The sequence below is a fragment of the Microtus pennsylvanicus genome, chromosome 2 (assembly GCF_037038515.1).
Source record: "Microtus pennsylvanicus isolate mMicPen1 chromosome 2, mMicPen1.hap1, whole genome shotgun sequence".
In the NCBI taxonomy this organism is placed as follows: Eukaryota; Metazoa; Chordata; class Mammalia; order Rodentia; family Cricetidae; genus Microtus; species Microtus pennsylvanicus.
Window position 1 is genome coordinate 126,717,763 of NC_134580.1, and position 22,754 is coordinate 126,740,516.

The following is a 22,754-nucleotide window of genomic DNA, read 5'->3' on the forward strand; positions in this document are numbered from 1 at the left end:
TTTTTTAAAAGGTCCATTCTGAGCAGGCTATATAAGTCTGAGTGTCTTTCCTGGGCTGCACTGGAGGTGTCCTGAGAGCTCCAGGAAATTCAGAAACAGACCCTGCTATTCTGTATTACCCACAGAGAGGATGGCACATGAGTAGCAGAATCTCTGGTTTGGGCTAATTGTCCTGCCTTTGCATGTGTGTAGTACCGGGGATGAACCCAGGTCCTTGTGTTTGCTGTGCTATCATTCATTCTGTCACTGGGCCGTATCCCAGCCTTTTGGTGACTTCTTCAGCCTTTTGGGGAAAGCACAGCTGTCCCCCTAATGAAAGTATAGCTTAATGCTGCTCAGGTCAACAGGGGCCATGGCCTAGCTCTCCCGTCATGAACTGGAATACACTCTCCTACACCACTGGTGTCCCGACTGCCTCAGAATGAGCTCTATTGGTCCCAGGGCCTCCTCTGGGTGAAATGTGCAATTCAGGGCACAGCATCTGAGATGGGTTTGGGTGAAGACGCCGGGATAAGTGGCTAGTTTCAAGGGCACGAGTGTTCAGGGCTAGACAGTGCAGCTACCTGATTGGAAGCAGTGGCCCCTCCTGCAGGCATGGTGGCTGCTCTGGGGCTCTGGGGAGCACCTCGACTGCTGTCTCTGATGTGTATTCTTGGCTCCAGCATGTGGCCGCCCTGTTTCCTGGGGATGTGGACCGCTTGAGGAGGATGTCTGTGATCGAGGAGGGGGACTGCAAGAGAATCAACATGGCACACCTGTGTGTGATTGGGTCCCATGCCGTGAACGGGGTGGCGAGGATTCACTCCGAGATTGTGAAGCAGTCTGTGTGAGTGAGGGGATCTTCACCAAGCTTGGGAGGGGGGGAGAGCTTCTCTTTGATCTCCAGCCCAACTTGGATTTGTCCACTACACACACCATGACCAAGGTGCGGCATATAGCCACTGAGTCACTTTTGGACATGACGAAGGTGCCCAAAGCCCCATCACATCACGTCTCAGTAGTTCACAGGAAGTGACTTGGTGACATTGCAGAGGAATCTTTCCTTGCTGCCAGTAGTCGCTCCTCCTGTGCTCCTGCCCTCTTGAAGCGGCTGGTTAGGGCATCTGCTGCCATCGGGTAATGTGGATGCCCCACATGGGGCTGAGTGTGTGGGTCCAGCCGACGAGGAGGTGGGGAGTGTGATGCAACAGAAATTTCTTTCCCCCACTCTTTCACCGGCATGCTGAATACCTACCATAGTTGCCAGTCTAGCAGCACCGTGGGTAAAGAGCCCTTAGCCACATCAGCCCATGTGGAAGCCCTCCTGTGTCCTGGGGCTTAGCCCAGCCCTTTGTATATTCCTCCCAACACCCAGCTTCTGAGCTGGGTGTCTTCTCATCCCTGTAGCCTGCTCAGTCTTCACTCTCGTGACCTTGACTGTTCATTGTAGATCTGTATGGAGACAGCCAGGTCCTAACACCTAGGACATGATAGTCACACAAGCTGCAGCCATTATGGTGGCTGTCACTTGCTGCTTCTGTGTGGCTGTTCCAGCTTGCAGTGGCAGCACATCCTCCTTGTGCTTTAGAAAGTCAAGCGGCTGACAGTTCCAGTCTCACCCGGTTTATACCAGCCTTTGTGACAAGTCCCTGCTTTCTGTGTTCGCAGGTTTAAGGACTTTTATGAACTAGAGCCAGAGAAGTTCCAGAACAAGACCAATGGGATCACACCCCGACGGTGGCTGTTACTGTGCAACCCGGGGCTGGCGGACATCATCGTGGAGGTGAGTCCTGGCCACACTTTGTGTCCTGGGAGATACCAGCCCGAAGTCAGAAAAGGAGCAGTGGGCACAATCAGATGCTGAGGCTGACCGCCCGAGAAGCTCACCAGGCTTTTCTCAGAGTGGCTGTTGAACTGCTAGGGCTATTCCTTTCATGTCCAGCAGTGGCCCTGACACATGGGCAGCAGAGACCCCACAGCACACCATGATGGCCCAGCTCTGGCTATGCGCCAGCTCAAAAGCTAGCCTGGGCTTCAGGAAGGCCTGGGATGTAGCTGAGCGGCAGCCACCAGCCTGAGCGGACCAGATGAGGCTGTACCCCTAGTGTCTTGTGTCCCTCATCACAGCTTTCATGTGTGAGCCCCTGTGCTGAAGTCAGGACCGCAGAGGATGCGGGAGGCCTTGAGGGGCACAGTGCCCTGAGCCTGGAAAAGACAGTCCACTTGGAACTGTGGGGGTGGGGTGCAGGGGGTTCTCTGAAAAAAGCCAGGCAAGTCTGCAGGAGCTTCTCTGGGGACAGATCTGATACAGTACCCGTGACCCCAAGGGGTCTGGAAGCCAGTGCAGTGTCCATAGAGCTCCAGGCCTCTTGTGGGGAGAGGCTGGGAAGGCCCCTTGTGGGAGGCAGACAGCAGGAAGACTCCTAATGGGATGTGTTGGAAATGATTGTTGCTATGGTAATGAGAAGACAGCCTCTTTGTTCATGGTGGTGGAGGTTGGGAGGCAAAATTGTTCTGCTGGCCCCAGGCATCACCTGTGATAGGGTGTCTCACGCAGGAGCTGCCTGGAAGTGGCTGGCGAGGCTTGTGAGTTTGTTGTGTCCTAGTGGCATGAGAGGGGGTGGCATGAGGGCCCAGAGGCCAGGCGGATACAAGGAAAGTAGGTGAAGGGTGGCAGATGGAGGGACACGCTTCATGATGGCTGAGGCATGGTGAGGAGAACTCGTGTGTCCTATTAACCAGAGAATCGGGGAAGGCTTCCTGACCGATCTGAGCCAACTGAAGAAGCTGCTGTCACTGGTGGATGACGAGGCCTTCATCAGAGACATAGCCAAGATCAAGCAGGTAGGCGTCCATGGCTTGCAGTCTGCCTCCTTTGTGCTCAGCACCTGGGACCTGGGTAGGTACCCAGGAGCCAGGATCATGGAGCAAGTGGGCAAATGCAGCCCTGCCATGTGAACCTTCACCTCACACTGCTCCTCCATCAGCAACAAGTGGAGACGCCTCTGGAAGTCACTGCCAGGGGCATTCCAGTTTCTTCTGGGAGAGCTGAGGTTGTGGCCTCTATAGACCCTGCCTGGGTCACAGGCACCTCCAGTTCAACAGGAACTAGGAAAGTCCCTCTGTGGTGGCATCTGGCAGAGGTGTTGGTATCAGCATTTGGGGCAGCAGAAAGTTGTGCCTTGGGTACCTAACCATGGTAGCGCTGAGTTTCCAAGGCCCTCCCGCCAGTCACTTGTCACCACTGCACCTCACTCCCAGCAACCCTCTTGCTTTTTGTGCCTGCAGAACACACTTGTGGCTCCCTTTATTCTGTTCACTTTTCTCTGCATAGCTCCCAGGTTTGTACTTGACCCCAGTTTCTCATTTATTTGTGTGACCAGCACATCTGTCTTCATTGTAATCCATATTTCCCTGCTCCCCACTCTCTGCTAATGCAGTCTCTGATCCCAGCTCCCGTCTCTAAGCCCCCGTGCTGGTTTCTGGAGAGCCATGGGCCTGGGAGAGCTTGCAGGCAGTTCCCGTGCCTGGATAGCCTGGGAGAGCTTGCAGGCAGTTCCCGTGCCTGGATAGCCTGGGAGAGCTTGCAGGCAGTTCCCGTGCCTGGATAGCCAGCATCTTCCGTTTCTCAGGAAAACAAGCTGAAGTTCTCTGCCCTGCTTGAGAAGGAGTACAAGGTGAAGATCAACCCGGCTTCCATGTTTGACGTGCACGTGAAGAGGATCCATGAGTACAAACGGCAGCTGCTCAACTGCCTACACATCATCACCCTGTACAACCGTGAGTCCCAGGGCCCCACTGCTACCACGGCCTCCCTCCCTCTAGAGCCCAGGCGGCCCGGGACTCGATCCTCAACCCCTGCCTTTTATACATAGGCGTGTGGGGGGGGGGAGATATGATAAATTCCTTTTGAGCCACAGCTGGGTTTTCTAAGAGCTCAGTGTTGGAGCCTGAGGTTGGGAAACCTCAGGACTGAAACACAAGGCCCATGGTTATTTTGTTTGTTTTGCTTTTTTTTTTTTTTTTTTTTTTTTTTTTGTGGAGGCCAAGAATGGTCTGTACAGGTAGAGCTTTGAAGAGTTCCCAGGCAAGGTCTTACACTCATTTTAGTTTTTGTTTTAAGTTTATTATTTCTCTAATGAATTTTGTCTTGTTTGGAAAGACTGAACTTATTAGAGCCGCCATGTGGGTGCCGAGAACCCAGGCCCCTCTATAGGAGCAGCAAGTTCTGCTGACTGTTGAGCTGTCTTTCCAGCCCTGCTTTTTGGTTTTCTTCATCATGTAAACAGCTCTGTCTTTGCTGTCTTGGTGCTTGAGCCTGCAGACGGCTGCTTCCTAGAGCTGGGGAAGAGCTGAATGCCCAGGAGGATGCTGTTAGGAGGTTCCTCTGCCAGGGCAGTTTTCTGCCTCTCCTCCTGGTCTGAGGCATGTTTCCTTAGCCTTGTGGGTGGTCCAGCGGAGGTCTGGCCCACCCTGAAGCAGAGTCTGTTAGATTTCTGAGACCCTGGCTTCTTCCACCACCTGTTGTCCTTGATAGAAGTTACTAAGTAACTGAAGTTTGCTTGGTGTCTACTTCGGTAGTTTTGGTGAAGATGTCATTTGTGGGTTTGTTTTTTTGTTTTGTTTTGTTTTAAATGAAGAGAAAGGATCTTGGCTATATTGTTGCCCAGGATGGCCCTGAACTCCTGTACTTAAAAAAAAAAAAAGAAAAGAAAAATCCTTTCTCAGTGTTTCAAATGTCTGGCCTGCAGGCGTGGCCACCTGCCTAGCCTCTTTTTTTACTGTTTTCCTGTTTTTCTGCCTGATTCGCCGAAGTGGGGGGTTTAGAAGTAAAATAGCCATGTTCCCACAGAACTGAAGGTAACCCCACTCCTTAGCTTTGCCTACTGAATGGCTGTGGGGGTTCCTGTTGTCGACACCTTCACTCTGAAATGTGTAAATGGATGGGTATGAACCGGCCACTGTGGCGCTGTCCTCTGACCAGATCTCCGCAGGAAAGCATCAGGTGCGAGCCTCTCAGCCACAAAGTGACCTCTGTGGCAAAGGCCTTGAGAGAATCAGCTTCCAAGGGGGAAAGGCTGTTCCAGCTCACGGGTTGGGCTCATGGTTTCAGGCTTTGGTCCCTGGGCTCAGGGGTAGCACAGTATCTCACAGTGGGAACACACAAAGAGGCCTGCTCACTTCCTGACCTCCAGGAGACAGCAACAGGAGAAGGCCTCTCAGTGTTCCCTCCAAGGGCATACCTCTTGTGGTCTAACTTCTTCCCCAAGCCTCACCAGGCTCCAGCACTTCCCATGACAGTGCATGCTGGTGACTAGGCCTTTGGCACAGGGGCCTTTGGGGGGCATTTCCAAATGATTGCATACACAAGCCATACACAGGCAGTGGGGAGACTTTCACACTTCAAAGGCTGATGGTACCAGACCACAATCCTGAGGTCACCTCCTTTCTCAGTATCATCAAAATGATGTGTCTACGATGTGTTTTAAGGACTGGTGAGGTGGCCCAGCAAAGAAAAGCATTTCTGCAGAAGCCTGAAGCCCGATTCCATCCCTATCTGTAGAAGGGGACCAGCCCCACCTATGGACAGCGGCACATGCCCACCCGCGCTCTCACACACTGTGCACATGATAATAATAGCAAAATAGCAAAAAAGAAAACTAGGTTTTGAGAACACAGTGCATGTCTCATACACTCTGACTCTTCATGATCACAGGCAAACAGCTCCTGGGTTGAATTTTTTGGGAACATGTGCGTGGTTTTCCTCAAGCTCAGGATACTGCATCATTTGTTTGCAGGGGTCTTGGGTAGCCTTCTCCACCGGCCTGGTGTGCCAGGGCAAAGTCTAGGGGAGGCCTTGTTCCTCTTAGCGACAAGTTCCCACGGAGGTATTCACAGCTGTGTATGTCCTAGGTGAGAACACACAGCCTGATGAATGTGCCTCTCGCTAGGTCTCCCTGGGAAGCTGAGCAGGGACCATCTGGTAAAGTTGCCTCTTCTGTTTGCCCGCCAGGAATAAAGAAGGATCCAGCCAAGGCCTTTGTGCCCAGGACTGTTATGATCGGAGGCAAGGTGAGGTAACTTCCTCCTCATTCCTTGTCTTGAAAGCTTCCCTGGAAGCAGATGTGTTCCTGGCCTGTCTCTGGGTAGCCGGCCTGCTCAGAAAGCAAGTGCACTGTGCATGCCCGCAGCACCTTGCCATGAGGAGCCGGGCTGGGGTAGGGAGCCTTGGACACAATTAACAGACTATGCAGGAAATGGAGTCAAGCCTCCTGGCCTCACTCAGGGGTGTTAGGGGATCCCCAGCCCCACACTCCCACTCCCCACCCCAGCCCTGCGACATCCTTTCTCTGCCTCCACGATTTCACAGTGCAGTGGTGGTTGTGACTATTTCATCTGCCACACGTGAGGGTTTAGCATGGTTTGAGTTGATTTAATCACTGTGACACATTCTAGGGGTAGCAGGCAGGCTTGTCACTTACTTGTGCTCAGCTGGTAGCTGGGTCTTGTCAGAGGATATGAGCTGTTGGGGTGCAGTTTCTTTCTGAGAGACTGCCCTGGGACAGCCTCGCATGGCCGTCCATGGACAGCATTCCTGCTGTTCCTGGCATTCCATGGCTGGAGTGAGGCAGACATAGGTGCTGCCCTTGGCCACAAGGCCATTCTCTCCTCTGACGTTAGGGTCTGGAGGGTCAGGCTCAGCATCCGAGTGCCTCGCCTTGTTTGGTCTCTGCCCAAGCTCATTGCCTGGTATTTTGGAAGCAAATTTGGATCTGATACTATTTTGATAGGATTTTATTTAGTATGTACAAGGCCAAAGCAATATGGACTTTTAGGAAGATGAAAGTAGTACAATGAATAAACTTAAGCCTAGAGGAAATCCGGAAGGACTGCAGAACATCCCGCTGCAGCGCTGCCGAGTCCAGATCATGTACTTTATACTGTGCCTGCACATATTCACAAGAGAGGTTCTCTGAAACCACAGGATGCTTTAGATTCTCAGCATCACTGTGTGATCAGACACCCGACACACTGGACAGGGGTTCTTCCACGCCAATAAATTCCGACCCACTCTGGCACCACTACCCACTTTTTCTTACTGAAGTTGCAATATTTTCTCTTTTGAGTTGGGGGTTCTGATTATGTCGCCTAACCTGGCTCCAGAGTCATCTTGCTCCGCTCTGGAGTGGCTGGCACTACAAGCAGGCATCACCATGCCCAGCTAAAGTCACACTTACCTTTTCTTTGCAGTGCTCAGGACGGGCCTAGGGCCTGCCACATGTTAGGAGAGCATTCAACCACTGGGCCCTATGTTTACGATTTCAGCCAAGACTTCAAGTAAAGACCCAGAATTGAGATTGGTCCCTTAATTTTTCTTACATCTGTGGGCTTTCCTTCTGTGAGTTTGTTTTGGTTTTGGATTTTGGGTTTTCAAGACAAGATCTTTCTGTGTAGTTCTGGCTGTCCTGGAACTCATTCTGTAGACCAAGCTGGCCTTGAACTCACAGAAATCTACCTACCTCTGCCTCCCAAGTCCTGAGATTAAAGGCATGTGCCACCACCACCTAACTTCCTTCTGTGTTTTTTTTTATTTTAATTTTCAGTATATTTGTTACATTTTTCTCCTGAGGGTAGCCTTTTCTGAATATATCCTTCCTGGTACATTCTAGTATATTCCTTTGTTTTTTGTATTTTTTTTTTTTTGTAAATTAATAGCTCTAGAGGTCTTCGTTTCTTTTATCTTGTAGTTTCTTTTTGTTTTGTTTTGTTATTTCAAGGCAGAGTCTCACTACGTGGCCCTGGCTATCCTGGAACTACATAGAGCAGGCTGGCCTTGAACTCACAGAGACCCACCTGCTCCTGCCTCCCAAGTGCTGGGACTAAAGGTGTGCACCACTCTGCCCAGCTTCATCTTATAGTTTCTAAAACACTGACCAGAGTCAGAAAATCAAATTCAAAGCTGGCAAATCCAGAAGCGAGGTGACATGTGGGGTCAGTCGAAGTCAAGAAAGGCAGGCAAAGCTAAGCTCCTCCCCCTCCCCACCACCAGCGGGGCCACTGTAGGTGTGACCTCCATGGTCTGCAGTCTACTGGCCAATCCAGCACAGGTCTCCATGGCCCACAAGTGGCCCACTACCTTACATGCCCAAGGTAGTGGGCTACCAAGTGCTCCATGGACCCTCCTTATGCTAAAGTCCCCTAACCTCACCTTCCTCTTTCCAGGCAGCTCCTGGTTACCACATGGCTAAGATGATCATCAAGCTGGTCACATCCATTGGAGATGTTGTCAATCATGATCCAGTTGTGGGCGACAGGCTCAAAGTGATCTTCCTGGAGAACTATCGGGTGTCCTTAGCTGAGAAAGGTAGTTCTGAACTCCTTGCCTGGCTTCTGCTTGGGCTGGGTGGGGGATTGGCTATGCTGACCGGGGCTGTTCTGCTCTGGACACAGAGGCTCTGCCAGGGCGACACTGTTTCTCGAGTGTCTGAGAACCTTTGCCTGTCATAGGAAGAACTGCTATTGTTCTTGCCACCCGGACCTCTTCACACCTTTCTGGATCTCACTGCTCCTCCCTCCTCGTCCTCCCTCAGCTTTGCCCGATGCTCTTGGGTCTCTCTTGGCAGCAGACTGTGACTCCCCTGACCTCCCAGAACCTTCTACCTCTCCTCTCCTTCCCTGCTCACCAACACCAGCTCCTGCCACCTTCCCTTCCCCTGCTTCTTGAAGCCTCTCCATCTCTCCTGCCTCCACACTCCTCGCTGCTCATTCGTCATGCGGCAGCACTGTTGTCTTTCTTCCTGAGGGCACCTCATAGCCTGCCGGAGAGTTTGTCCTTCCTGAGGGCACCTCATAGCCTGCCGGAGAGTTTGTCCTTCCTGAGGGCACCTCATAGCCTGCCGGAGAGTTTGTCCTTCCTGAGGGCACCTCATGGCCTGCCGGAGAGTTTGTCCTTCCTGAGGGCACCTCATGGCCTGCCGGAGAGTTTGTCCTTCCTGAGGGCACCTCATGGCCTGCCGGAGAGTTTGTCCTTCCTGAGGGCACCTCATGGCCTGCCGGAGAGTTTGTCCTTCCTGAGGGCACCTCATAGCCTGCCGGAGAGTTTGTCCTTCCTGAGGGCACCTCATGGCCTGCCGGAGAGTTTGTCCTTCCTGAGGGCACCTCATGGCCTGCCGGAGAGTTTGTCCTTCCTGAGGGCACCTCATGGCCTGCCGGAGAGTTTGTCCTTCCTGAGGGCACCTCATAGCCTGCCGGAGAGTTTGTCCTTCCTGAGGGCACCTCATAGCCTGCCGGAGAGTTTGTCCTTCCTGAGGGCACCTCATGGCCTGCCGGAGAGTTTGTCCTTCCTGAGGGCACCTCATAGCCTGCCGGAGAGTTTGTCCTTCCTGAGGGCACCTCATGGCCTGCCGGAGAGTTTGTCCTTCCTGAGGGCACCTCATGGCCTGCCGGAGAGTTTGTCCTTCCTGAGGGCACCTCATGGCCTGCCGGAGAGTTTGTCCTTCCTGAGGGCACCTCATGGCCTGCCGGAGAGTTTGTCCTTCCTGAGGGCACCTCATAGCCTGCCGGAGAGTTTGTCCTTCCTGAGGGCACCTCATAGCCTGCCGGAGAGTTTGTCCTTCCTGAGGGCACCTCATGGCCTGCCGGAGAGTTTGTCCTTCCTGAGGGCACCTCATGGCCTGCCGGAGAGTTTGTCCTTCCTGAGGGCACCTCATGGCCTGCCGGAGAGTTTGTCCTTCCTGAGGGCACCTCATGGCCTGCCGGAGAGTTTGTCCTTCCTGAGGGCACCTCATAGCCTGCCGGAGAGTTTGTCCTTCCTGAGGGCACCTCATGGCCTGCCGGAGAGTTTGTCCTTCCTGAGGGCACCTCATGGCCTGCCGGAGAGTTTGTCCTTCCTGAGGGCACCTCATGGCCTGCCGGAGAGTTTGTCCTTCCTGAGGGCACCTCATGGCCTGCCGGAGAGTTTGTCCTTCCTGAGGGCACCTCATGGCCTGCCGGAGAGTTTGTCCTTCCTGAGGGCACCTCATGGCCTGCCGGAGAGTTTGTCCTTCCTGAGGGCACCTCATAGCCTGCCGGAGAGTTTGTCCTTCCTGAGGGCACCTCATGGCCTGCCGGAGAGTTTGTCCTTCCTGAGGGCACCTCATAGCCTGCCGGAGAGTTTGTCCTTCCTGAGGGCACCTCATAGCCTGCCGGAGAGTTTGTCCTTCCTGAGGGCACCTCATAGCCTGCCGGAGAGTTTGTCCTTCCTGAGGGCACCTCATGGCCTGCCGGAGAGTTTGTCCTTCCTGAGGGCACCTCATAGCCTGCCGGAGAGTTTGTCCTTCCTGAGGGCACCTCATAGCCTGCCGGAGAGTTTGTCCTTCCTGAGGGCACCTCATGGCCTGCCGGAGAGTTTGTCCTTCCTGAGGGCACCTCATGGCCTGCCGGAGAGTTTGTCCTTCCTGAGGGCACCTCATGGCCTGCCGGAGAGTTTGTCCTTCCTGAGGGCACCTCATGGCCTGCCGGAGAGTTTGTCCTGGGGCCGTCCACTTGGGCTGCTCTTGGGGACTTCTCCTAAGGGGAGGATGTACACTGACCTAGGTAGGTCTTTTTTGGTAGGAAACATGATTTTTTTGTTTTGTTTTCTCTGTAGCTTTGGAGCCTGTCCTGGAACTAGCTCTTGTAGACCAGGCTGGCCTCAAATCACAGAGATCCACCTACCTCTGCCTCCCAAGTGCTAGGATTAAAGGTGTGCGCCACCACCTCCCGGCTGGAAATATGTTTTTTAATCAGATGGTGAGGAGTCTGAGCCTGGGCTCCAATTCCCTTTCTGCCACTGCATAGTGCTGCTTTCCGGACCGTAGCTGGAAGCCCTGGAGCCCTAGCTCAGAGTGCTCCACGGTCTGGTCCTTGGTCTAGCTATTGCTGCCACCTCTATTGGGTACACCTGATGCTTAAGGTTCCTTGGTGGGTTCAGGGAACTGGGCTCCACACAGGTGTTAGCTGGGAACCCTGGTGGAACTTATCACCAAACTATCTTGTGCCCTTTCTGCTGCCTGGAACTCTGTCCACCTTTATTTTTGAGACCATCTGGCTCTAGCTCACCTACAGAATCGGCCACAGGGCACCAGTCTGGGCTTCAGGCAGGGTCTGACCCCATTTTCTCTTTGACTTGCTAGGAGACATGCAGCTATCATCAGCTGGACTGTGGGGCCTGAGGGGCTGTAGATAACTGGTCCTGGGCCTTTTCCCCGCCTTTAAGGTTCTGGTGTTGGCTGAATTGAGTGTCTGCCACCAAGTAGCATCAGCAGCTCTGGCTTCAGCTCAGATGAGGTTTCCAGCCAGGTTAGGACCTGGGGCAGTGACCCAGCCCCAAGGATATCACTTCTAGCCTGCTACCTCCCAAGCACGAGGAGCCTGAGTGTGGAAGAGGCTGTGGTACTTGGCTGCCTGCGTATGCCCTGTGCACATGAATTAACTAACTCCCACGCTGTGAACCTCAAGTTTGGACCCAGTATTATCCGCCATCTGGTTCTGCAGGATCTAAGTTCTTCTCGGGCTAATCAGGAGTGTTTTATATTGAATAAGATACCAGTGTCCAGAGGAAGAAGTATCTGCAATGTCAGGAAACCAGGACTCAGTCCTTCCACTGGACTTAATTAATGGTTCCTGGAAAATCCCAGAACTGGCTGTCAAGATGGCTCAGCAGTTACAAGACATTGCCTGCTCTTCCACAGGATCCGAGTTTTGTTCCTAGCACCCAAGTGGTGGCTCACAACCATTTTAACTCTAGTTCAGGGGATCGAAAGTCTTCAGGCTTCTCTGGGCACCAGGCATGATTTAGTACATACACATGCATAGGAAAAACACACATACACAATTTTTAAAAATTATAAGAAAAATTCCAGGACAGAAATCCCGTGTCACTGTGGGGCTTCTCGAGGGTCTCCATCTTAGACCCTCTGCCTTGTCTAACCTGGTTCAGAGAAGAATGGAAAATTCAGGTGGCTGCTTTGGGTCCATCTCCTTGTTTGGTGGTGAGCTCAGTGGTTTCAGGACTGATTCCCATCCTAGGATCACTCTCCATGGAGACGGGCTGAGCTGCCACCCTGTCTGTATCTGTCCCTCCCTCCCTGCAGTGATCCCAGCTGCTGACCTGTCGCAGCAGATCTCCACTGCAGGCACTGAAGCCTCAGGCACTGGCAACATGAAGTTCATGCTCAATGGGGCTCTCACCATTGGCACCATGGACGGCGCTAACGTGGAGATGGCTGAGGAGGCCGGGGAGGAGAACCTCTTCATCTTTGGGATGCGGGTGGAGGACGTTGAGGCCCTGGACCAGAAAGGGTATGTGTCCCTTCCCCTGCTGTTGGGGTATGTGTCCCTGCCCCTGCTGTTGGGGTATGTGTCCCTGCCCCTGCTGTTGGGGTATGTGTCCCTGCCCCTGCTGTTGGGGTATGTGTCCCTGCCCCTGCTGTTGGGGTATGTGTCCCTGCCCCTGCTGTTGGGGTATGTGTCCCTGCCCCTGCTGTTGGGGTATGTGTCCCTGCCCCTGCTGTTGGGGTATGTGTCCCTGCCCCTGCTGTTGGGGTATGTGGCAGCTCTCGGGAAGGGCCTGTGAAAGTGAAAGGGAGCTGATCGGAAGCTGAGGCAGGGCAAGGGCCAGGGAGTAAGTGCTCATTGAGTCCATTCATAAGCATAAAACATGAGGTCCCAAGGAGGCTGATGAGTTAGGAATCTGGCTGCCCCTTTTTGTCCCCATGGCAAGCATCTTCCCATCAGCTGAAGCCCTTGCTATGGGTTTCCTCCTAGAAGGGCATACCGCTCAGGGCCGGACAGAGCACAGTCCACAGATCTTTTCATTTTTAAGTGGAATTCAGAAATATTGCAAACAGTACAGAGAGCTCCTGTCTCCCGCTCTTCCAGCTAACCGTGGTTTACAGCGCAGCCTCCCAGTGGCATGTTCGTTATTAAAGTCCATGCTGTGCTGCCCTTTCCTGCTCTTGGCGGCTGTGATCATCTATTCCCACTTCTGATCTGAAAACACCCCCTTTTTTTTCTGACCTTGACATTGATGAGGAATCCTGGCCCCTGTATGTAAAAGGCAGTGTAGTCCTTATTGCTTTCCAAAGCTCCTGGGGAGTCACTGTGGTCAAACTGTCCTCGTCTCCCCAAAAGCTCATGTGTTTCTCTCTCAGCTCTTCATGTGTCCTCTCAGGCTTCCTGGTGAGCCACAGCTAGCTTTATGTCATCTTGTCTGGCTTTTTCTTCATTTCAGCTAGTGACCCTCTTGGGCATCATGTCTCTCAGATTGTCCTTTGATCTTTTTCAGAGCCCAGGGCAGGATTTTTTGGAGGGGTACGCTTGTGGTGGGCTCTGTATTCTCTAGCAGAAAGATAAAGGGAGGCTTGTTGTATAATACACATATCCTGGTGACATTTCTCTGAACAGTGAAGGAAGCAGGGGTCGATTTTGTCTAACAAGCTGCCTCTCAAGGGAACCACATATAGGCAGTAGCTGATGCCCTTGGTCACCAGGGTTGCCACAGGGTAGTCTGGGTCAAGCATAAGCTGGTCCCACCACCTGACTTGGAGGCTGTTTGCCTGGGGTGCCCAGTGCTAAGTGAGCTTATCTCCTGTAGGTACAATGCCAGAGAATTCTATGAGCGCCTGCCAGAGCTGAGACAGGCTGTTGATCAGATCAGCAGCGGCTTCTTTTCTCCCAAAGATCCAGACTGCTTCAAGGATGTGGTCAACATGCTGATGTACCATGACAGGTAGGACACGAATCCTATTACTTCTGCTTTCCAAGTTGGCCGCCCACTTCCCACCACTGAGACAGCTGGATTCACCTGGTAGGCTTTACTCCATGTTATGAGGAGTGTAAGACCCGTGTTTGTCTGATCTCCCCTCTCCACCTCAGCTTAGGAGACCTTACCCCAGCCAGTCACAGCCAAACCAGGGCCACAGAATGCAGTGGCTTCTAGTGGCACCTTGGGGACCCTGGTTCAGAACTGCCAACAGAACCACCCTGTCCAGAAGAGGAGCTATGTCCCTGGTGAAATTACCTGGTGCAAGTGAGAAGGAAACATGGAACACGCAACAAACCTGCTTAGGAGTTTATTGGAGGGGAGGTGTACAGGCCTGGGGAAGGTCAGTGTGCAGAGAGAGAGAGAGAGAGAGAGAGGTCTGAAGATGGCGCCTCCAGCTTTTAAGGACTGCCTAGCGCATGCACGGGGGGTGGGGGGGGGTCGTTACGTCATATGCAGATGACAGAGCTCACACATGCCCGCAAGGGCTCACGCAGCTGCATCATACATAGGTCATGCAACCATGCGGCATATGGGTCATGCAGGGTCCTTTAAGATTCCCAGGGCCCTTAGGCACTTCTGCTTAAGGGCCCTGGAACCCAGAAGTGTCAGCCTTGTGTGGCTGAATCTTTACACCTGGGCTGTTGCAGAGGGTGCTCAGGAGTGCAGGCAGTACAGCCTAGAGCTTGCAGAGTGGTGGTGTCGGAGGCACAAAATACCACTTGGACAAAAATACCACTTAACAAGATAGGGGCATGGGGATTAGAAAAATAGTAAAGAGAACAGATGCAAGTGAAAATAATAAAACAGAAAACAGGATAGTACTGGGAGGGAGCTCCAGTGAATACTGAAATCCCTGTGTTTAATTTTCCATACACTTTTATAGCCCAGTACAATGGGGAAGAAGACAAAAGACTGCTTTAACACGATACAAAGGACAACTAGAACAGTTACTTTGAGCCATCCCACCATTAGCATTCTGTTTGGGCAGTGAACCCACCCTAGACCAAGTGTTCTGAAGGCAGCTACTCCCAAGGTCAAACCTCCTATTTCAAAAGAAGGAGCAGAAGTATGCTTGACTTTCCTGACCTTCGGTCAGGGTGGAGTAGATCTATCTGTGACCAAGCAACCACACCCTAGGTCAGGATGTAATCACGCTTGTCAACAACTTTGAACAAGCTGAAACTCTCTGACCTTTAGACAAGATGGAAATAGGCTCACATTTTTGGGCCTCCACTTGGTGGGAGGGAGGGTATGGATCCGTGGCAAGTGTTAGTCTACAAGGACATTTCATGGTTAAAATGGAATCAACTTGCTGCATTGCAAACTTGTTAATGTACTCAGTATTTTGTTGAGGTATCATATCATTTATACCTGGTATGGTTATGACCAGCCTAGTTACATAGCCAAGTCTGCAAAGATATTGGTGCCTCGGGGTAGGACTTACCCCACTGGTAAAAGCTGAATCTAGTATTAACATCTCCACTTGCAGTAGCCTCTAGTTAACTTGTTTTTGTTCTTTGAAGACTGTACCACGCATTGGCTTCAGTCAGACTAGATCATGGCTCTACCCATGTGTCTAGCATGGAGTGGGACCCTGCTGGGCCTGTGATGAAGAAGGGACTTTTTAAATAGTGAACCATGCCTCTAGCTTGCAGGTAAAATAAAATGCCCTATGGGCTTGTTGCTGAGTGTGCAGTTGCCTCTAGGCGTGTTCATTTCTAACAGCTGGCTTGGAAATGACAATTTCCTTAAAAGAAACGTTGGGTTGAAACTAGACATCCAAAAAAGCACCCCCAGAGAAGCCTGTGGCCACATGGACCTGCTGCATCTTGGCACCCACAAGCAGAACAGTCTCTGTCTTGGCACCCCAACAGAGCTGGGTAGACTTGAAAGGCATGGCCTAGGCTATTCCTGATCTGGCTGGGAGACTGTCTTCCGGGATGTTCCAGGCAAGGCTCCTCACCTGCTGCACCTGCTGCCCTGACCCAGCCTCCTCTTACTGTTTCAGGTTCAAGGTGTTTGCCGACTATGAAGCCTACATACAGTGCCAGGCCCAGGTGGACCACCTATATAGGGTAAGGCTCGTGGGTCATCAAGACGGGTAGATTATGGCTGGATGGGTCTATGCAGACCTGTTGGGTTAGACCATTTCTCAACCAGACCAGGGAGGGTGGGGTGGTCAGCTGCCCTGTCATTAGTTACCATGGGGGAAAACCTAGGTGTCTTGCAGGGAAACCTTTCCTGGTAGCCAAGACTAGAATGAGGGACCTTAAAACAGCATCCAGGAGGGCTGGCCCACAGGAGTCAAGCCCTTCCTAGAAGGCCCCTTCCATTGAGGTCTGTGTGCTATAGTCTGGGGACAGTTGTGAAGCTTGGAGGGAGTCGTAATGGGGCTGAAGTCTTAGATGATGAGTGATCAGTTTAGGACATTTGGTCTGCCTGTGGCATTTGTTTACCTGACTGTGCTCCCTGCTTAATGTTGTAGGCCATGCTGAGGAGCCTTGAGAGCAGGACAGTGGCCCTGCCGTAAGCTCCTGGGCTCTTAGGTCTGATGTCACTCTTCTGGCCAGTGAGGGCCCCTTTTCTCCGAGCACACGGTTGCTGTCTCAAAGCTCAGCGCTCACTGTTAATAGTCCTCACATCCTGGAAGCTTGGGCTCCCTTAGGTTCCTTGGCTCTGCAAAGGTTAATCCTCTCTACTTCCTCTGACAGAATTCCAAGGAGTGGACCAAGAAGGTGATCAGGAATATTGCCTGCTCTGGCAAGTTCTCCAGTGACCGGACCATCACTGAGTATGCCCGGGAGATCTGGGGCGTAGAGCCCTCCGACCTGCAGATCCCACCCCCCAACCTCCCCAAAGACTAATTACCCCACACAGTGAGACCAGTAGCTTGTTCGGCTGACCCTGTGCCCATGCCAGTCTTCAGGCACTGCAAGCAGCTGCTGGTCCCTGCTATCCGATGCGCTGTGTTTCCAGGAGGGGCCATGGGAATGGTTTTGAGGACCTGGATAAAGGAGTGTGTGGCATCCTCCTGGTTTCTTGCAAAAGAACTCTTGCAGAGCTCACAGCACAGATGGGCAGAGATGGTCCCCATAGAGGATGTGCAGAGAGTGGAGCTGAGCCCCCAAAACTCTGTACATAGCTGAGTGAGCTTAAGTATTTACTTTAGAACCTTTAGAATCTGGGCAGGGAACTGTCACGAAGTCCGCATTTCTATGTGTTTTACTGGTACCTGGGTCACTAGCTGTCGGGTAGGGACAAGCCCGATATGTGGCCTCCTTGGCCCTGCTGAATAATCATTTCTTCAGGTTTCATGCTCACAGCCTTCTGTCCTCTACCCTTGGCTGTATTGGGGAGATGGGTTGTTAACCCATACAGGCCATGCCTCTGTAACCATCTGTGGAACCATGTGGATGTCATGTAGAACCCAGGACTTCAGGAGAGGAGCGCTGAAGAAGAACCTTTATCCCATGTCTTGGTTAAGGACTGGCAATTTTATAGAGCTGGCTTGATGTTTTGATTTTTCAACAGGAAATAACACTTCATGAGGAATTGAAACTAGCTAAAGCCTTTCTTTTTAGCAAGTAAACATTGTACTAGGTCAGTCTGACTACTTTAAGGATATTTCTGCCTGGCTGAAGAGTTAGCTACTTGTCCTGTAATGGGGACTCCCCCCCCCCCCCAACACTTCTGTCCATGGCCTGAGGTGCATTTCCTGTTGCCTACACAAAGACCAGGCACCATTCTGCCTCCATTTCCACCAGCCAGGTCTGGAAAAAGGGCCCAGTTTCCGCTCTGCTATAGCAGCATAGTGAGGACATGAGGTTGAGCATCCCCACCCCCTTACTACAGGGGCCATCCTCCTCGTGCTGAACCTGCATTAAGTGCTGCCCAAAAGAGAGTGGGTTGTCAGAGAAACTGTGAGGGACTCTCCTCCCATAGGTGTCTGTCCCTTTGCACCGCTATACTGGCTGGGGGTGGGCAGGGGACCCGCTCACTTTCCTCACTCCAGAATTTTCTGGGAAGGGTCTGCTTTCAGGACTCAATTCACCGGAGCCACTGTGGTAGCTTGTGGGGTGGGCAGGTTCTAGGGCTGGTCATCTGCTGCCCTGTGTGGGGCCTTATGCATGAGGTCCCTGAAGCCACAATACATGACCATCACTCTACTACTTGCTGTTACCTCCTTGTGTGAGAAATGGATTAAACTTCTATGCCCATGGTTGGCCAATGTGGTATCTGTCTTTCTATCACAATATTCAGTGTCGGGTAACCCGCATGGGAGGCTGGAGGATGTAAGGGATAGGCAACACACACAACAGTCCCCCTGTGACGAGGCCCAGGTTGCTGGCATAGACCACTTACACTAGGAGGCCACGGGCTCCCTGATGGCCACGTCCTGTTGACAGTGAACTGTAGATGGGTATCACAAGATGGGTACAGCTAGCTACAGGCCAAGAGAAGGAAGCTTGTTCTTGTCACGGGCCGGCTTTAGTGGGACTAAATCCCTGACCCTAGATGATGTAGGGAAGGTTTGTTTCCCGTGTCTTGAGAATCACTTAGGGAGCCCTATGGTGCTTTGGGATGGGTGAGTATAAAGTTCCAGTCATGGGTCCTTCATCTAAGCTCACTTCTGCTAACGCTGGGCCTCTGACCTCCCAGGACTGGTACCTTGAGATTCCATAGTTGAAGGACCTGGAGAAAGTCCATCAGGAAAGGCTGGGTCCTCAGTGGACTTGCACCCAGAGGATCTTGCATCACAGAGGATGTGGACGGTGCAGATACCTGTACTCAACTGCATGCACAGGACCATTGCCCTGTGACTCCTCGTGCCAGTTCTTGCTGAGCCTTGTGCTCCGACACTCTCAGCCCTGCTTGGTCTGTAGGTGCATAGCTTCAGGTCAGGCTGCCTCGACAAAACAGACTCAGATCAAGACAACCTGGTGAAATGTGTCTGGCCCATTTCCAAGTCCTGGCTACATAGTTCACATCCTCTGGAACGGCAGTGCTTGTGTGTTGGCGGTGTTGATGCTCACACACAGTGTGGTGGTGCAGTCTCTGTCTGGGCCTGCCTTTTAGGAAAAGACTACCTAGCCGACATGGAAAAGATGCCTCCAATCTCAGTGCCTGGGAGTTGGGAACAGCTCTTGTACTTCCTATGGAGATCCTGCCTGGGACAGTAGAGGAGGCAACAATGATTCCTGCTTTGTTCAGAAAACAACACATAGACCACCACCAAGATTTTATTCTTAAATAAATGCTCAGTCTACAGCCAGGTTAGATGACAGACAGGTGGGCAGAATGGAAGGACTTGCAGATCCAGGTGCCCCTTACTGTGGGTGAGCAAATGCCATGAGAGGCAGGGTCAGCTGAGGAAGGCAAGCAGGTACACGAGCTGAAGGGACAAACCGAACCACTTAAGAGTCCACTCTGTGTACGCCAGGAAGGGCAGAAAGAACCATTTCCCCATAGTATAAGTGGTGGTGCCAGAGAACCTGGAGTGGTCCCGAGCTCCTGGGCCCCTCCCAGGTTCCCTATGCCCAGCACAAGGCATATGGGGTCCCAAAAGTTCAGGTCAGGGGGCCGCCTGCCTGCCACCCTGTTTTCCTCACAGATCCGTGTCTGTGGAGCCTCTGCCTGCTGTGTCTGAGTCCTCTTTCTAGGTACACACTGGGCTCCTGAGCACCACAGGTAGCGACACCCTGGGCTACTGGGTGCCAGACTGCTGGCCAGGGGAGAAGGGAAGGAGGGTGGGTCTTCATGCTCCTTCACAGGCCAGGCTCAGTGCTGGCGCTCTGGTTCCGACTTCCCTAGGAATTCCCTAGACCGAAAAAGGACAAGTGCATGAGCCAAAGTACTTAGACCCAAGACCCCACTCCCCACAATCCTCAAGTTTTGGGTACTGGAGGCAGCAAAGAACCTAGGTTGCCTGACAAGAGCGAGCCCTCAGTGAAGAAGACGGCACTGCAGCTCAGCTCCCAGGTCAAATCCCAGTGTGGAGAAGTAGAGACAAAGCTAGGCTTTGCGCTCCATGTGCAGCTGAAATTTTCTGCCGTATTTCCTTTTATACTGAGGGGAAAAGATGTCAATCCCAAACCCTACTTATTCAGTGCCCTGTCCCAAATGGCAAGAAACCCTTTACTATAATGTAGCTCTGCCCCCGAAACTCTCGAAGGAGCCAGAGTCGGGACTACAATTTTAGGCAGGACACTGCTCTTTGGGAGACAATTTACAGAACCAGTTTTAGTCACAGGTTGAAATAACTGGCCTCTAAGCCACTTCTGTCGCTGTCCATGGGCCCAGAGCTCGGGGTCCTGTGCTATCCAGCAGCCCAGTTTTGTACCCTCCCACTCCTTGGTATACTTGGAGGGCTAGACTTGTGAAGGGGCTGCTCTGAATAGTGGTGGGTGGAGCCTGGGTCATCTGACAGGGAGCTAGGTGATGATCCCGGGAATCTGCAGAGAAGCACGGAGGACAGGCATGCATGGAAGGCAGGGCCGGTCACCTGAAGCTCTGCCCCTTGTTACTCCACACTCATACTTGAGTCCCGGCCACATGGGGCCTTTGTCTTTCGGGGCTGCAGCCTACACTGCCCAAGAGTATGATTAGTGTGTAGTAGCCAGAAACACGGCCTCCCTTTGGGAAGCTGTGTCTGAGTTCTTCCTGTACTGGAAATGGTGAATGTGCACACTGAAAGCCTTCTGGATGCTCACACACTCCTATCCTACACACACACAGTTTGTAAGGACAGCGCATGTGCACACACACTGCTAGGTACTCCCCCTTTCCATGTTCACGTGGGTTTGTACAATGTGTACAGGGAGACCGTATGCCCCATCTAATTAGAATTATCCAGAAGGGGGAAACAAGCTTTGTGGCTCCTTTGATGTTAGCAGGAGGCTCTTGAATCACTGACCCTGTGGTACGCCACCGAGCCCCTCAAATGGCTTCAGTGGCTGCCACTTGCTGCACAGCTAGTTGTGAGGCATCACTATCCAGGAGAGGCCATGGGTTACGAGAGAATGTCTCACCGCAGTATCCGTGGAAGCTCAGGGCTCTTGTAGATGTACTTATGTCTGTAACCAAGATCTGAGTGAAAGGGGACAAACTGAACTTTGAAGTCTCGGAAGCTTCGAGATGGTGCAGCAATGTTGTATAGCTGGTAAGAGGAGAGATGAATCAGCCCAGAGCCCAACAGAGCCCTCTCTTGCAACAAAGATTGCGTGCTTCCTCCAGAGAGCAGTGCAAGTGCCCATGAACACTGCTTCTGTCATTACAGCCTTCAACAGCCAAGGTCCAAGAAGCCAGAGTCTGGACTAACGGGGACCAAACACTAGGCATGGCTACTCCTTAAGTCCACCATTTAAGACCCTTTTTGCCCTTATATTTCCAGAGTACAGCTAAGTGGGGGCAGCTCCAATGGCAGAGACAATGTAATCCCACCTTGGCTCCATGCATCACAGGTGCATTGCTGGGGAGTTCCCGCTCTCTGGAATGGCTGCATAGGAAGGGATGGCTGCACTCCTCTAGGCTCACCTGCTCCTTGGCATATGAACACATGCCAAGAGCCCATGTGGTGTTCTTTACTCCTCTCTTATTTCCTTTCATAAATCTAATCAAGCTTCCTAGCAGCAAAGTCAAAGCAGATTAGTAGAAGCAAGGGCAGGGTCCTTGCAGTTTATCCCCAAAGGCAAGAAGGTAGACTAGATGTCTTCACATCAGTTCTGCCAGTTGGGCCGGCTGCTAGCCTAGCCTCTCAGTCCTCCTTTGTCAGCCTGAGTTCTAATGCATGTTTGTCATAGTTTCTGGTGGATAGGACAACAGTCTGGTCTTGATCCTGACATCAGACCTCAAAAGCTGTCAAGCACCTGGAGAAGATGCAGCCTAGTGGGACCTGAACCCACTCCATTTAGTATACAGGGGCTGCCACCCTACCTTGCATGCCCAACTTGATTCATACCTGGGGCCAATGGCACCTACTGCACCAGGGGCAGAGTCACACAGCACCTACCTTTCTGCCGAGATGAAAGGGCACAACGGGGTCATCCTCAGCATGCAAGATGAGCAGAGGACAGGAGATGTGCTTCACACTGTAGAAGAAAGGGGCTAAGTGGGGACCAAAGAGGGGTCATCTGCACCCCTCAGCCTGGGCAGGGATCTGGGTTTATGGTGTGTTCTGCCTTGGTGCTTAATAGTCTGAATGTAGCTGGGTTTCTTTTCACTATAGAGCTAAGAAATAACTTCTCAGGGTTTTGTTTTATTTTTTTAAATCAGTATGTATTCCAGGGGTCAACATCTAACCCCTATGTATTTTATGGAAACTGAAAACCATTATATTTGCCAATAGATATATTAAAAGTTAAAAAAGCAATCTTTATAATTGGGAGTATTTTAAGTGCTCTAAGAAGCTTACTGCAAATGCATATTACTACGAAATCTGTTGGTTGAAAGAACCAGTACTCTATTTAATCTTTGGTGTAATTGATGACATTGAAGTCACGCTAACTTTGAACCTTTAACAGTAAATGGGACAATATGTCCAATAGAGCCAGAATTCTTCCACAAGCTGTAGTAGAAAGACAAGCTGACAAGGCTGGACAGGACCACTGAGGTAGCCACTTGACCCTCTGGGAGCAGCACAGTGCCATCCTAGCACACAGAGCTGGACCTAGCCCTGAGACAGCCTGCTACCCAAACATAACCTCCTGCTAGAGGCACCCAGCACACATGGCTCAGTGGTGGAACACTTCTTGTGCATATACCCACACACGTATGCACGTGTGGGCCAGAGGACCATCTTGTACAACATCCTCAGGTGCCCATCCACCTTTTGTTTTGAAACAGGGTCTCTCACTGACCTAGAATTCAGCAAGCAGGGCTGATTTGCTGGCCAGTGAACCCAGGGAAGCCTGTTTTTGCCTTCCTAGCACTGGGACTGCAAGCATGTATTATCTTGCCTGGCTTTTTTTTTTTTTAACATGGGTTCTGGAGC

The 22,754-nt window shown here is 52.0% G+C and overlaps 2 protein-coding genes across 2 annotated transcripts in view; one reads left to right on the forward strand and one right to left on the reverse strand.

Moving 5' to 3' along the window:
- The window catches only part of Pygb (glycogen phosphorylase B), a 46,557-nt gene extending 28,564 nt beyond the window's left edge, over nt 1-17,993 (forward strand). Inside the window, exons 11-20 of the mRNA XM_075962423.1 lie at nt 663-826; nt 1,648-1,762; nt 2,722-2,823; nt 3,612-3,759; nt 5,993-6,051; nt 8,203-8,344; nt 12,093-12,300; nt 13,595-13,729; nt 15,774-15,840; nt 16,477-17,993. Of these exons, the coding sequence (XP_075818538.1) occupies nt 663-826; nt 1,648-1,762; nt 2,722-2,823; nt 3,612-3,759; nt 5,993-6,051; nt 8,203-8,344; nt 12,093-12,300; nt 13,595-13,729; nt 15,774-15,840; nt 16,477-16,629 (1,293 nt within the window). The 3' untranslated portion in view covers nt 16,630-17,993. The remainder of the gene's footprint in view (nt 1-662; nt 827-1,647; nt 1,763-2,721; nt 2,824-3,611; nt 3,760-5,992; nt 6,052-8,202; nt 8,345-12,092; nt 12,301-13,594; nt 13,730-15,773; nt 15,841-16,476) is intronic.
- A 996-nt stretch (nt 17,994-18,989) lies between these two features.
- Abhd12 (abhydrolase domain containing 12, lysophospholipase) overlaps nt 18,990-22,754 on the reverse strand; it is a 63,395-nt gene continuing 59,630 nt past the window's right edge. The window contains exons 11-13 of the mRNA XM_075962442.1: nt 21,774-21,852; nt 20,794-20,921; nt 18,990-19,583 (exon numbers count right to left, since the gene is read on the reverse strand). Of these exons, the coding sequence (XP_075818557.1) occupies nt 19,544-19,583; nt 20,794-20,921; nt 21,774-21,852 (247 nt within the window). The 3' untranslated portion in view covers nt 18,990-19,543. The remainder of the gene's footprint in view (nt 19,584-20,793; nt 20,922-21,773; nt 21,853-22,754) is intronic.